The sequence below is a fragment of the Emys orbicularis genome, chromosome 3 (genome assembly GCF_028017835.1).
Source record: "Emys orbicularis isolate rEmyOrb1 chromosome 3, rEmyOrb1.hap1, whole genome shotgun sequence".
Lineage (NCBI taxonomy): Eukaryota > Metazoa > Chordata > Testudines > Emydidae > Emys > Emys orbicularis.
The window spans coordinates 197,909,998-197,924,126 of NC_088685.1; the positions used below are offsets into that span (position 1 = coordinate 197,909,998).

At 43.2% G+C, this 14,129-nt stretch overlaps 1 protein-coding gene across 1 annotated transcript; it reads left to right on the plus strand.

Moving 5' to 3' along the window:
* The first annotated feature begins 1,408 nt into the window (after positions 1-1,408).
* On the plus strand, positions 1,409-11,364 carry CNRIP1 (cannabinoid receptor interacting protein 1). Its single transcript, XM_065402207.1, has 3 exons — positions 1,409-1,587; positions 2,865-3,009; positions 11,200-11,364. The coding sequence occupies exons 1-3, from the start codon at positions 1,409-1,411 to the stop codon at positions 11,362-11,364; spliced, it is 489 nt and encodes a 162-aa protein (XP_065258279.1).
* Positions 11,365-14,129: the final 2,765 nt, after the last annotated feature.

Here is a 14,129-nt window from a genome sequence, read left to right on the forward strand (position 1 = left end):
TCCCAGCTCCTCCTGCAGGGCCACTGCCCTATAGCTGGCACTGAACTATAGCTAGACATCGCTTTGCTGGGTACCGAGTAACAGTCTGGAAAGTGGAAAGTAGAAACCACTATTACCCTAGTCCTAGGCCTCATTTGGGATCCCCAAGATTATTAACTATGCCAAGCACAAATCATGACCAAGTCTTTTTTTTTTTTACTCTTGTACAAACAGTCCTCCCCAACACACACACATGCATATAAACACCTTCAAGCCCCAAACTAGCTTTATTATAGAATTCAAATGCTCTTTTCTGCCTGCAGATGATTTAAAAGGGACTCTTTACCTATTGATTGGACACCGCTAGATCCCCCAGCATCCAAGTGAATGAGAAATCTAACTATAAGGGAGTTAGCCGGGGCAGTAAGATCAGAAGCGCTGCATTCATACTTTGGAATCTTTCCTCTCCTAATAAGATATTCATAAGATAAAGTAGACAATACTCAGTTGACTGCACCAGTGTAGGAATTAGTCAGGAAGTGCAGTTTGTACTAGACCTAATACTCAGTTAATGATGTAGCAGTGGAACTAGATTTAAAAGTCTCATCAATTAAACTAGCTCCCCTCACTTGAAAAGGGCTCCCGCCCGATTTTGAAGGGTAAAAAGGCCTCCTCTGAATTAATCCAGTCCCTTTAAGCCCTCCCCCACCCCTCCCCGTTCTCTTTGTCGTGTGTGACCTCGTATCTGGGCTAGACTGTTTTCCCAGGGTTAATCACCGTCCTCCAGGGAAGCTGGAGATACGTGGGTGCCATTAATATGGTGCATGGATCATCTCTGGAGTCCTTTCCAGCACTAGGGAAACGGAGCACACGCAGCCTGTGTGTGTAGATGTAATACAGAGAGCATCAGCTGCTCGCACGCTTTGCAGTTTGGAGGAGGCCCGCTCTGCTTTAGGGAATCACAAACCCTGCGCGGAGCCGTTCCCTTTGCTCCCCCATTTCCGCTCTGGTTTCACTCTCCCTCTGTGCCATTCCCGATCTCCTGCCGCGCCGGCTGCTGCTCGCTGGGCGAGGACGGCCTGGCCCCTCCCGCAGGAAAAGTGGATTACGGCGGGTGCAATCAGGGCCGGTTTAATTCCCTGGAAACGGGCTGAAATGTGACCAGCTACAAAAGCCCCCGTTGCGCGGCGCCGGGATCCGGCTGGGGGAAGGGAAGGGCGGGGGGCGGGGAGGGGGAGCCTCAGCGCAGATGCTCCCCCCCCCCCCCATTAGAAAAATTCATCAGCTGCTTTTGGGAAGGGCTGGGCTGGCTCGGGTCTGACGCGGCCCCTCCTCTTCCTCCTGCTTTCTCCTCTTCCCCTCTCTCTCCCTCCATCCCTCGCTCGCTCGCTCCAGTCCCGGGCAGCCGCACGGCCCCTGCTGGGACACCATGGGCGAGATCCCCAAGCTGGTGAAAATCAACGTCTCCCTGAAAATCCAGCCGAACGACGGGCCGGTCTATTTCAAGGTGGACGGGCAGCGGTTCGACCAGAACAGGACCATCAAATTCCTGACAGGGGCCAAGTACACGGTCGAGGTGGTGCTGAAGCCAGGGGTCGTGCATGCCACGTAAGTGCGCCGCACTGCGGGTCTGTCGCTGCTCCCGGTCTCCCTCCCTCCCCTGCCCACTGGCTATTTGTAGAAGGCTGATATTTTTTTCCTGGCAAGCTGACAGCGCAGGATTTCCTTTGCGCCCCCCCCCCTTTACTTGGAGGGCCCTGTGTCTGGGTGGGGCGCTTCTCTCCCCGGCTGCTACCTCAGCATCCTCCCTTTGTAATTACAGTGGATCGCTACAAAAAGCTGTGTGTGTGTGTGTGTGTGTGTGTGTGTGTGTGTGTGTGTGTGTGTGTAATTACAGTGGATCGCTGCAAAGGCTGTATGTGTGTATAGTTACAGTGGATCGCTGCAAAGGCTCTGTGTGTGTGTGTGTGTAATTACAGTGGATCGCTGCAAAGGCTGTGTGTGTGTGTGTAATTACAGAGGATCGCTGCAAAGTGTGAGTGTGTGTTTGTTACTACAGTGGATCGCTGCAAAGGGTGTGTGTGTGTGTAATTACAGTGGATCGCTGCAAAGGGGGTGTGTGTGTAATTACAGTGGATCGCTGCAAAGGGGGTGTGTGTGTGTTTTCTTTCCGAAGAGATACATCTTCCTTCCTTCGATAGGGAAGGAGAATTCCCGCCCCACCCCCACTGTGCAGCTTCCCTGAGATCAGCCCAATTAAGAAGCCTCCCAGGCTTGCACCACTTCTCCCTCTTGGGGTTTTCCCGGTGTTTGATCTGGAAGGAGAAGCGGTTCTACTAGCTCTGCAGTCCTTTGGCTCGCCAGTAGTGGAGGAGTGGGAAGGAAGAAGGGATGTGTGTTGGAGGCTGGGGGGTGGGCGCTGCCTCTGGCTGGACAAGCACAGCTATCCAGGAAACGCGATCCTCACGCTGAAAAGCTCATTAAAATGGCTAACGCTCAGCTGCAATAAATCAAACCTTCACCTTTGAATTATACTCCATGTCTCTGCTCCGGGTTACTACTCAGCCTGCCAAATCAGGCACCATCAGCCAAAATGAGTCAGCAGCACCATTTTTTTATTCTTATTATTAAGAATGCCATAAAACAGGCCTCTGCAGAGACAGCAGGTACAAGCGTTTCTGTGCTTTCCTGCATGGAATATAATCTGTGTGAAAGCCCATGAGTGACCCCACTCCTCCCAGACTGTGCCTGTGCAGTGTCTGGGCACTCCACCTTCATGTCGATTTCATCAGCTTGGATGATAATGGCAGGTGTCCAGGGTTTGTGTTTGTAATTGTTTTGGGGTCAAGGGTTGTTTCAAACTGCTTCAGGCCTGTCTATTTCAGGACTATGGGTATAGGAGGAGTGAACATCCCCCTGGAAGAGAAATCAAGAGATCCCCAGGTCGTCTGTTACACGGGAATCTACGATACAGAAGGAGTGCCTCACACCAAAAGTGGGCAAAGACAGCCTTTACAGGTCAACATACAGGTACCATCCCTCTGAGCATGGGCAGCACGTGCTGGACACTATAGTGCGTACAGAGGCAAGGGAGATAATGGAGTCAAGAACTGAATGAGATCTGGGGAGGGTGAGATTCTGGCAGCTGGTAAATGGGAAAACATAGAAAGGATTCGTTGTTGTAAATCTCCGTCATTGTTTATTTTAAAGTGTAGACTTTAAGATGTTGCATATAATATCCTTACAAAGTATGAAAGAGGCCATAGCAGAACCACACACTGAAATCACTATTACTTTAGCCACAGCAACCTGCAAGTCTCACTGAGAAGTACTGCAAAGGGATGACCTTACCTGACCCCCTGCATTGCTCAATTCACTGAGCTGCTCCTGAGTTAGACAAAGTCCCCCCTAACTTAACAAACCATGTTTCAAATAGCATGCCACACCTTCCCTCTATGTTCCGTGTGGACACTGGTATAACAAATACTCATTTGTTTTTAAGGAAAATCAATTTTATTCTTCTAAGTAATTCTCACATCCACAGAGAGGACCCAGCCCCTCCACCTACTGAGGGCAATGGGGTTCTCGCCTTGCGCTCAGGTTCTTAGGTGCCAGTGCTGAAAACGTTTACGCACTGGCTTAACTTTATGGCATTTCTCCCTCTGAAGCCAATGGAACTACAAACAAACATAAAATTAAGCATGTGCTGTATGTGACTGCAGGATGGGGGCTTTATTTTGCTATTCTGGGCCCAATCCTGCTGCCCTTACATTTTGCATATCTAAAGGCTGTGGGACTGGACGCCTAGATATAAACAAATTGAGTCAAAATAATTTATTCCTTGAGAGGCTTTATATTTCAAGTAATATCTTACTAGTATATAAAATACAGACTTGTAAATATTTTGCCACTCCTATAAGGCAATTGTTAAAGTTTGGCAAAGTTGCGAGCAATTAAACATAGGGTCTAATAATGGAAAGTGTTGGGCAACCTTTATAATAGGTGGTGTTACCAGCCCCACCAATATTATCCAAGGACAGTAACATAAAAAGACTAGGGAAAGGAGTGCTATTATGCATGTTGTAATTGCTTCAAGACCAAATACAGTCATATTAAACATGTTACACTTCTAAAAACCACATATGAAGAGTTTGCCGTGATCACATACTAACATTTTATAGTCCCAGTAGTGCAAATGGAAAATCACCATTAACAGTTATAATGGCAGGACATGGAATGTGGTAGACACTTCCATTTCAGGCTTCGTCTCTCAGGTTATTTTGCTCAGACTGAAATTTGCTAAGAAATTGGGGGCAGGGGACGAAGAGATGTCATTTAAAGATTTTGGGAAATCTTGAGGTCTGACCAGCCTAATTGCTAAATATTCTTGTTCACACATCTATGGGGATCTGACAATGCTCCATAACTTCCTTCCCTAGCTAGGCACCGTTCCCAAAGGGGCCTTTCACCTAGCCAGCAATTTCCAGATGAAGAATTTGGGGCAGGAGACCATATACATGGCTTTGGAATTGTCTGAATAGATCACTTCTAAATCTTTCAAAGCACTCCTTTCTCTGACTGCTAAGTGTACATGTGTTGTAAGCAGCAAAGCAGAATTCAACCAATAGGTTTCCAACAACATTGCTTCCTAGCTGTAATATTTTATTGTGCATAGGAAAAAATCCCACTGAGGCATCCTGACACTTCTGTTCTACACTGCATTTGGGGTAAAGCAGCACGCTTCAAAGTTGATAGACTATTAAGCTACCGCCAAGCTAAAACTATTACAAATCAGAAGCCAACATCATTCCTTAAGGATATCGAGTTACTACTACCATTAATATGAGTATGGGAGTGAGCATGCTAATGATTTTGTTAAGCCTCTTCGCACACCCAGTGTGAACTAGATGTTTCCTGAAGCCTGAGCTAACTCAGAATCAATGGAGTGCTTGTGCAGTAAATAAAAATCCATACGCTTTTCCTCCTAAAGAACCTGACTGAGTGCTTATTAAACCTTTCACATGACTTTTTTGAGTTCACCTTGGTTTGAAAGGAAAACTGCAAAGGAATGTAAAATTTCCAACTACTTGCTCAGATGGATGAGAAGACTGAACCCTTAAGAGTTAATTAAATGTGAAATAATGAAGATGGGAGCAGGTATATTGTCAGTTTAATGTAGGAAGATCAGAGAAGCAGTAGATTTCCACAGGTCTCTTCAGAAAAAGTTTTATATGGTTTCTAGATGTTTGTGTGGTGGAGTCTTCTTGGTATTCACTGTCTACCTCTATAAGATGGAGGGGCAGAACCTTAGCTGGAAGAAATTGCCCATAGCTCCATGGACACCAGCTGAGGATCTGGCCCAGAGTGTTAAATTTCTGCTCTTCTCTGTACTTCTAGCTGGAGTTCTGCCCTTGCTATCCTGATGTGTGCTCAGGCTACATTTTCTGTTGCACTTATCATTACTATGGCAATCCCTATCCGCAGGGGTTCCACCCCGTCAATTCATGTCAATAATGATTGAAATGTTTTCAAAGTGGTTTTAAATATTGATTTGTGATTACCTTGAAAATCTGTTTAGAGGAATTTATATTTATATATAGACACACTCATTTGATATATGTAGTCATCGAAAGAGCAAAATCTTTCCATTTATGGTATATAGGTACCCACTCAAAGAAATCACTTATCAGAGCACTGTACTAAATTAAGTAGATTCCCATTTAAATTTTTAAGTCTTCAAGTACTTTTTTTTTATTTACTAGTGCGACATACTAAAAAGATTGAGTAATTTAAGAAGCGTGCCACCACTGTAAATAGTTTACACATGTGTAACTTAACATCGGCGGTCTATATCCTAACTTGAGATACCGCCTTATAATGAGAGGTAATAGCAGATACACTTTTATTTTCCTGGGCAATTTCATTAGCCCTTAAGTGCTTTGTACCATATTCATCACTGCAACATACCACTGCCTGCTTAATATGAGAATTTACCCATGAAAAGCAAATGCCCAGCATAATTTCTGAATTCTGAGAATGTATTTTCTTTTCAAAGGTATAAGATTAAGATGCAAGATTATTTTCTGTACAAGTTACAAAGGCAATGTCCACTAAATTCCATCAATAGGTGTAGCAGTTGTGTTCTGCTGTGTCCCCTTAGAGAATGTGGAGAAAATGATGCTTTCGAAGAATCAAACTTCACCAAATAAAGTATCTCCATTCTGCTAGCCATGAAGTTTTTACTCCTACAGCACAGCACGTCTGTGAGCCCTGAAAATCCAGTAGTTTATTTTTCCTTTGGACATATTTTAACATAAACCCATAGGAGGCCCAGGCTTCTGAAGGCTGATTTTTGGTACTGAAATGAAGCAATAACAATATTTGTTCAAACAGCAGCTTTAGAATCAAATCCTGAGATACTGTGAAGTCAACAGGATTTGAAATTGGTAAGCAGCTATTCAACACCTCTCAGGATTTGGTCTAAAGAGCTCAGTCTTTCAAATGTGGGTACTTAAATCTGTATTTAGGCTTCTAAGTATTCAATATAGGTATCTAAACATGGAATTAGGTGTTTAAATCAGCATTTAGTTGCTTAAAGGTATGTAGATCTTTAAGAGATTTAGGCACTTAACTTTAGACAGTCCAATCTGAAAACTAGTTTGTGTCCATTTGCGTGCTTAAGCAGTATATAGAGCCCAATTTAAATGTCTAGGTTTTAGAAATTGGCCTTCTTGTATATAGCTTTAATTTCTTTCCCACCCTCCGACCCCCACCCTTTTGTATCTCTGTGTGGATGGTTACCCTGCTCTTCCAATTCTACAGCAGACAAGTCATGTTCTGATGCACACTAGGAAAGGAAGATACCTTGTAAGGGATTAATCCTAGAGTCCTTACTCCAAGCTAAACTTTCATTGAAAGCAGTCAGTTTTGCTTGAATAAAGAGAGCAGGACTGGGCCTCAAGTCATAAACTAGCATTTGAATGGGTAAAAGCCAGAAAATTCCTAGTAATTTATCAGCCAAGATAACCTTTTTCAGAACAGGTAACAAGAAGTTATTTCTTGAGCACAATATATCGAATTTCAGTTATGTGACTTCTTAAACTCTTGTTAATTGTTGGTAGCTGGCATAGAATCCTAGAACCATAGGATTAGAAAGGACCACAAAGATCATCTAGTCTAACCCTCTGCCAAGAATTTGTTATGTCTAAACCATCCAAGACAGATGGCTCTCCAGCCTCTTTTTGAAAACCTCCAGTGAAGGAGCTTCCAAAACTTCCCTAGGCTGTCGGTTCCATTGTCCTGCTGTTCGGAAGTTTTTCCTGAGATTTAATCTAAATCTGCAGTGCTGTAATTTGAACCCATTGCCTCTTGTCCTGCCAACTGTGGCAAGAAAGAGCAACTTTTCTCCATCTTTTTTATGGCAGCCTTTCAAGTATTTAAAGCCCACTATCATGTCCCCCCTTAATCGCCTCTTTTTTAAACATACCCAGTTCCTTCAGCCTTTGCTCATATGGCTTGCATTCCATCCCTTTCATCATCTTTGTTGCTTGCTTCTGCGTCCTTCCCAGTTTCTCTACATCCTTTCTATACAGTGGTGACCAAAATTGACACCATACTCCACTGTCCACATGAGGCCTAATCAGCGCAGAGTAGAGAGGTACTATCACCTCCCATGACTTGCATGCTATGCCTCTGTAATGCAACCCAAAATTGCATTTGCTTTAATAGGATTTGGTTTAGTTAGGCCTTTGTATCAGCAATCTTATTTCTGCATCTTCAGGATCCTAGGAAGGCATTTATTTATATAGGTGTTGTTCTGGTACTTGAACACTCAAATTATGCCTTGTTCCTAGAAACCTGTGAGCTATTTTACCATGCAGCTATATTTCTAGCAGGGTGTCCATTAGGGAAGCTCTCATTGGCAGAGCAATGAGGAAGTGAATTGGAAGCCAGAGAACTAAGGGAATGATTCTGAGGTCTTCACGTGCCCATTTGACAATGACAGTAACCCTGGGGAGTTGTTGGCTCCAGTGCCCCAGAAGCCCCCTCCTTGTTGCATTGAGGAGCAGAGGTTTTGATCTGTAGGGTGCTCTGCGTATGCCCACACCATGGGAAGGGTCTATGGGAGGTCACTTGTTAACACACACCTGGGAGGGGCTGAGGATGCTCACGCTTGAGGGCCAGCACTCTGTGTGCTCAGGCAGCAATGGTTCTAATAGCAGCAAGAGGCTTCAAGAGAGAATCTGGTATCCTCTCCTGGATGCCCATGGATAGATCTCTGTTCCTTTACCATTGCATTCCAAGATGCATGGGACTGGCCTGTATGGAAGGGCAAGTCCTCAAATCACCCAGAAGGTGACTGGGGGTTTCAGAGTGCAGGGACCATGGTCTTAGACAGTGCTCAGACACCATGGGGAGAGGAGCTACGTAATGCAATATTGATAGGGGGCTGGTCAGCTTACAACAACCCCCCCCCATAACGGTTAGTCATTAAAAAACCTCATTGCGCCCAACTTCAGAGGGATTGAGGGAATAACTAACTACTGAGCCCTGTAGCACACAGATGGGTGATTGCATAAAGAACTATGGCACATACCTGCAAGAGAGGGAAAGGACCTTCTGATTCTAAGTTTACTTTAGCTACCACTACTAACCATGCAGTCCTGGAGAGTCCCTAGGTGGTGGAACTGGTGTAGTTCTTCTGCAGGGTGATGGGACTTTAGGGGAACCATGTAGAGATTGCTCAGACACCTAGATGGTGCTGCCTGTGCTCAGGCATTGGGTTGGGGCACAGCATGGCCAAAATGTCCACAGATCATCCCATCCTTCCCCAGGAATCCCACAGTGGGGCTGCATTAAGATCATAGGGACTATTCAGGGTAGCTCTGCAGTTTGGGTTGGGGGGGAGGGATTCTTTTCCCTGTACATCTCTCCAGCCCAGCTTTTCTATACAGTTGCTATGAAGTCAATACCCCCATCACTTATTTCCTGGCCTATCCCATCTAATCCTATCAACAGTATGACAACTGACTTTTTTCTCCAAGGAAGTTCACAGACACCCCCCACCACCATTCTCTGCTCCCCCAAATACACATGCAAACTCCTTTAGTGCATTGCACAAGGCCCTCCATCAGATTAACTGTCCTCTCAGATGAGGATGGCTGACACTTCCCTCCACTAGCAATGCCATTCCTGGGTTGGTAAGTGGGGTTCCTTGAGCAGAAGGAGGCAGTCCTTTTCCCCAGGGCTAAGCACGGTGCTTACACAGCACTCTCAGCCTCTACTGCTTTGGGTTACAAGTGGCCCCCAGGCTGGGTAGCTGAAACCATGTCCGTTCCTTGGGAATGAACACAGCCACTGGGGAGAGTGTGGGAGAGCTGCTACAGTAACTTCAGATTCTCAGTAACTGTTTTCTGTGACTTCCTGTAATAGTGCAGATATTAAGGCGACACCCATGACTGAAGTCCGATTGTCAAAAGAACTCAGGACCCAGTAGCTCCCATTATGGTCATGACTAAATTCTAATTATCAGTGGGCATTGCTGGGTGCAGAGTTCTTTTGAAAAGGTGTCCTTTCCGCAGCAACAAGGTGGGTGAGGTAATAAATGTGTTCCTTAGGTTAGGCAGTGGCAGCTTACTAACTGCTCAGCAGGCAGAAGCAAAATAACCGCCCAACTGGGAAATAAGCTGTAATCGGTCAGATGTAGACACTGAAGCTTCTGCTTCTTCAGGCTGGCTGAAAGAGTCATTCTGAAAAGGGATTTACATGATGACTTTCCAGTGGTGAATACAGTATGTGGATGATCAAAGGTCAGCTCCTGAATGTATGATTGCAATGAAAACCGTCACATGGAGAAGAGTCATTATTAAAATGAGCAATAGGAATATTTTAAAACATTGTAATACTTATTCCATTGTAGTAGTACTGACTTCAGCGGTTAGTCTCCTGCAAATAGAACATACGCCAATATAATGTGCTGTTGAGCCTAGAGCTGGCGTGTACAAACCCTCATACCCACATTTCAAAGACAACCTCCAAGGTCATTTGTGCTGGTGAAAATCTGCAGGACCTCAGTTGAAGTCAGTGGAGTAATTACCACATTTACACAGGTGCAATTAAAATGATAATCTATCCTTGTACCTCTCATGCGAGCGTATTCTGCTGGTGTCTTGCAAGAGGTTGGGGGGAAAACATGAGATATTTCATACTGTTGGAATTCCAAGTTATTATTACTGTAGTCCCATTCATTTCCAAATAACATGTTTAAAGTAATGTTAGTTCATAGACAAATGCCAAGTCCAATACAGAAATCTTAATTCTCTTTCATTGTAATGGAACATACCCAATCACTCATACTTGCTATCTCCTAAGCAACCACTAGAATATACTTTGCTATCTCCTAGTTTCTGTCATTTGTCCCTAAATTATGATTCAATAGCACATTACAATGAGCAGTGATTATAGCAAAATGTAAGTGGGAGCCTCTCTCACTCTTGTTTGGTATAAAAATGTGGAATAGAAGCCAAGGGAAGTCTACAGATAGCACAGTAACAGCTCGCATAGTAATAACTTGCATTAATCTACAGATTGAATGGCACCGCAAATGAAAAAATAAGGTAACACTCGAGACTGCAGGCAAAGCAAAAAGGAGGAAATTCATTACGGTTAATTCTATGTACAGATCAAAGTACACAGGTAACCCACTAACCTCAGATCTCCTGGCAAGCACAGTACCTTGCACAATGCTGGAAAACCACGTCTCATATGTTGGTGATATATATTTCACACAATATGTATTTGGCATAATCACCTGCTTTCATCACCTCACCAAGTGTTGCAGGATCCTCATTTAAAGCATTATAAACCTGATTCTCCACTGCCTTGCCCCCAGAAGTTACTTGCACTTATAGAAAGTGGGTATAAAATGGTACGCGGTCAGAATGGTATCATTTTCACTCACCTTGCACAAGTATAAATGAGTGGCAGAGGGACAAGGCAGGGGAGAATCAGGCCCTGTATGTACTACTAATTATGCTTAGGCACTAAAGATTGCACGAAGGACACTATGGCAACCTTGAAAGATCTTTGATTTTGCTACTTGGGGAATAACCCTTACATTAGTGTTTCACACGCGCAGTTTAGTTGGAGGGCACATTGCATTGAGGAAGAGGGGGAAAATTTGAGCTGCTTACTAACAACTTTATTCCCTGTCCTTCGCAGTTTAGTGACATCGGCACTTTTGAGACAGTCTGGCAAGTCAAATTCTATGACTACCACAAACGAAATCATTGCCAATGGGGAAACGCCTTTGGTAGCATCGAGTATGAATGCAAACCCAATGAGACACGCAGTCTTATGTGGATCAACAAAGAGATGTTCCACTGAAGATGAGCAAAGTGGACACTGCTGGACAATCTTTTTTTAAAAAAATCTACCTTTAAACCAGCACAAAGCCTTAACAAAGGCATACTATACAGTTGCTTTGTCCCGCGTGGTACAAATAACATACTAAATTATACATACAGTGGGTACCATTAAACCTTGACACTTGCTACTCACAGTACTTAAACTTATCATGGCATCTGCAGTATTCTTCATCCTTGCAGTAGGGAATTCTGCAGGCACCTTGGTAAAGTAAACCCTGTGATGCCAACAAGATGTGGATAATACCCACTAAACAGTATCACTGGATGTAATACCCTTGGTGAAATACCTTGCATTAGTAAAATTCAGATCCAACTTCATATTAGTGATGATTTCTGTATTTATATTTGTGTTGTCCCTAAAACATGCTCCATTGTGCAGTTTGTCTACGTCTTGTCATGGTAGACAGCAGAAGTGCAAGTTCTGGATGTTTGGACATTGGCTACTGCACTGTTGAAGTTGCGTTTTCATATGGGGAGTCTCGGACATACTGAGTCTCCCTCTTCTGTTAATGTCGTAAAATATGCTGTGACTGGCTTTCCTCTTTTGTGAAATTTGGTAAAATGTCATTGTTTTGCTATGTTCCCCAGTTCCTGAAGTGATTTTTGAAAAACCAAGAGATACCATGAAAACCATTAGCATAACAAAACATACCGAAAAGCAATAAATCTGTGGTCTTAAAGGCATAATTGCACATCTATTGATGTTGCTGATACATATCTTTAGAGCATGTACACTGCTCTAACAAAATATAATGGTCACACCTAATGTTCTCTGAGTTCGTCGAGATTATCAGTTCCAGTGGTAGTCTCAATTTTTTAAGACTAGGAATATTGCTCAAACCAGTAGAATCTTTCAAAAGAAATGAATTTTTTGAGGTGTGATCACTGTACTGTACTAAAACCTCCAGACTTTCATATCAGCCAGAAATACTCATCTCTGAAGAAGGGCCCAGATCCTGCAAATGCTCACACATGTGACAGCAAAAGGACAGTCAAGTTGTAAGTAAAGTGCATCAGTGCACACTTGTGCATGAGTGTTGCAGGATCATGACTTAAGGTGCTAAACATGTAATTTCCAATGTTTACAGCTGAGAGGCAAAGGGGAACGTAGATTCAGATTTCTTCTTTCAATAAATAAAGCAGGTAAATTACTATACTGTCCCACCTTCGATCTCTGCTGGGTTAAGTTCTCTCTCTGGTATATTAGTTGTTCCTGTAACCCTTTGTGAATAATTTTTAAATCATGTCTGTAAATTGTAATCACAACTTTTGACCTTTTTAATAAAGGACTTGGAAACAATCTATATTTTTCTGAGCATGTGCCATCTAATTGGCTTCTCTTACTTTTGACTTTAAAGTTGAGTATAGGAAGATGAAGGCCAAGATTTTCAAAAGTGACTAGTGATTTTAGGCACCCACCTTGAAACATCTTTGGAAAGGACCTGACATAGAGGGTTGGTTTGAACATGTTCTGAAAATCAGGCCCCTTTAAAATGTCTCAAGTTGGGTGCCAAACATCACTAGTCACTACTGAGAAATTCTGACCCCACATGCTAGAACCCAGGCAGCGAGGATTGTCTTAGTAGTATGTACAGATACAGATTCCATATGAAGTTCATAAACAGAAGACAGAATTTGTCACCACCATATTGTGACATTACCCAAGGTACAATCTGTACTGATGAACAGCTTTGTCACCTCAGTTCTCCAACCTGGGGTGCCTTTTACACTGCTTCGCTGTGAGAGCTACCACTCATGGTCTGCTCACACACACAGCCTCCAACATATAAATTATTCCCAGTTACAGTGTATGAGTGCTATAGCCAACCACTGATGAATTACACTGCAGAGCAACATCAGCAAATTCCCAGTCCCGTACTTTCCCCCAGAAATGTACGTCTTGTAGTGCCGAGCTCTCTCCTGGAGTATACAAGCTCATATAAAGTCTGTCATTTTATTAATAGAAAATGATATGAACAAATCCTGTTATCCCAAATGGAGTTTCCCAAATACTTGAATCCAAACACACTAGTTTAGATACAACGGTAAAACAAGCTTATTAACTACAAAGGATAGATTTTAAGTGACTACAAGTAACGAGGCATGAAAGTCAGAATTGATTACAAGAAAATAAAAGTAAGACGCAACTAATGTCTAACTTAACAAGTTAATTGAATTCAAAGAAAAAGTCTCTTTCACCACATGTTTTAGAAGTTTTACTGGTTGAATGTCTCTCAGTCAGGATCCCTCCCCCAGTCCAATGTTGCTTCCTTTGTTCATCAAGTGTTGTTGATGCCATGGGTAGAGAGAAAATGAGGAATCAGTTGGGGCATCTGCTCTTCTTTCTTATAGGTCTTTCTTTTCTTTGAGAATCATCTCCAGCTGAGATTCAGGAGACTGAAAGTATGTGTGGACGGGAACCACCAGCTCGTTCTTTGTTAAGATGTAGATTTTCACCTCACATCTTTTCTTGCCAAAGAATGGTTACTGTCCATTTGATTTTGTTTGTTTCTAGAGAACTGGTTTGTGACTGCTCTCCAGATGTGGAATATGCCTCAGTAATATCATAGAGTAGAATCTTATAACTTTACATACAATGTTGTAACACATAGTTCACCAGGACAATAATGATTAGCAACTTATGAGTTTTCAAATGATACCTTATAAGACATACTTTGTACAAAATTGATCATAGTCCTGTAAAAGGGGTGAACATAGGAGTAC

Bases quoted from the DNA above. Each gene is read 5' to 3' on its own strand.
- CNRIP1 (XM_065402207.1), top strand. From the start codon at position 1,409: ATGGGCGAGATCCCCAAGCTGGTGAAAATCAACGTCTCCCTGAAAATC. The intron at 1,588-2,864 runs GTAAGTGCGCCG...TGTCTATTTCAG, and splicing joins CCAGGGGTCGTGCATGCCAC to GACTATGGGTATAGGAGGAG. The intron at 3,010-11,199 runs GTACCATCCCTC...TGTCCTTCGCAG, and splicing joins CTTTACAGGTCAACATACAG to TTTAGTGACATCGGCACTTT.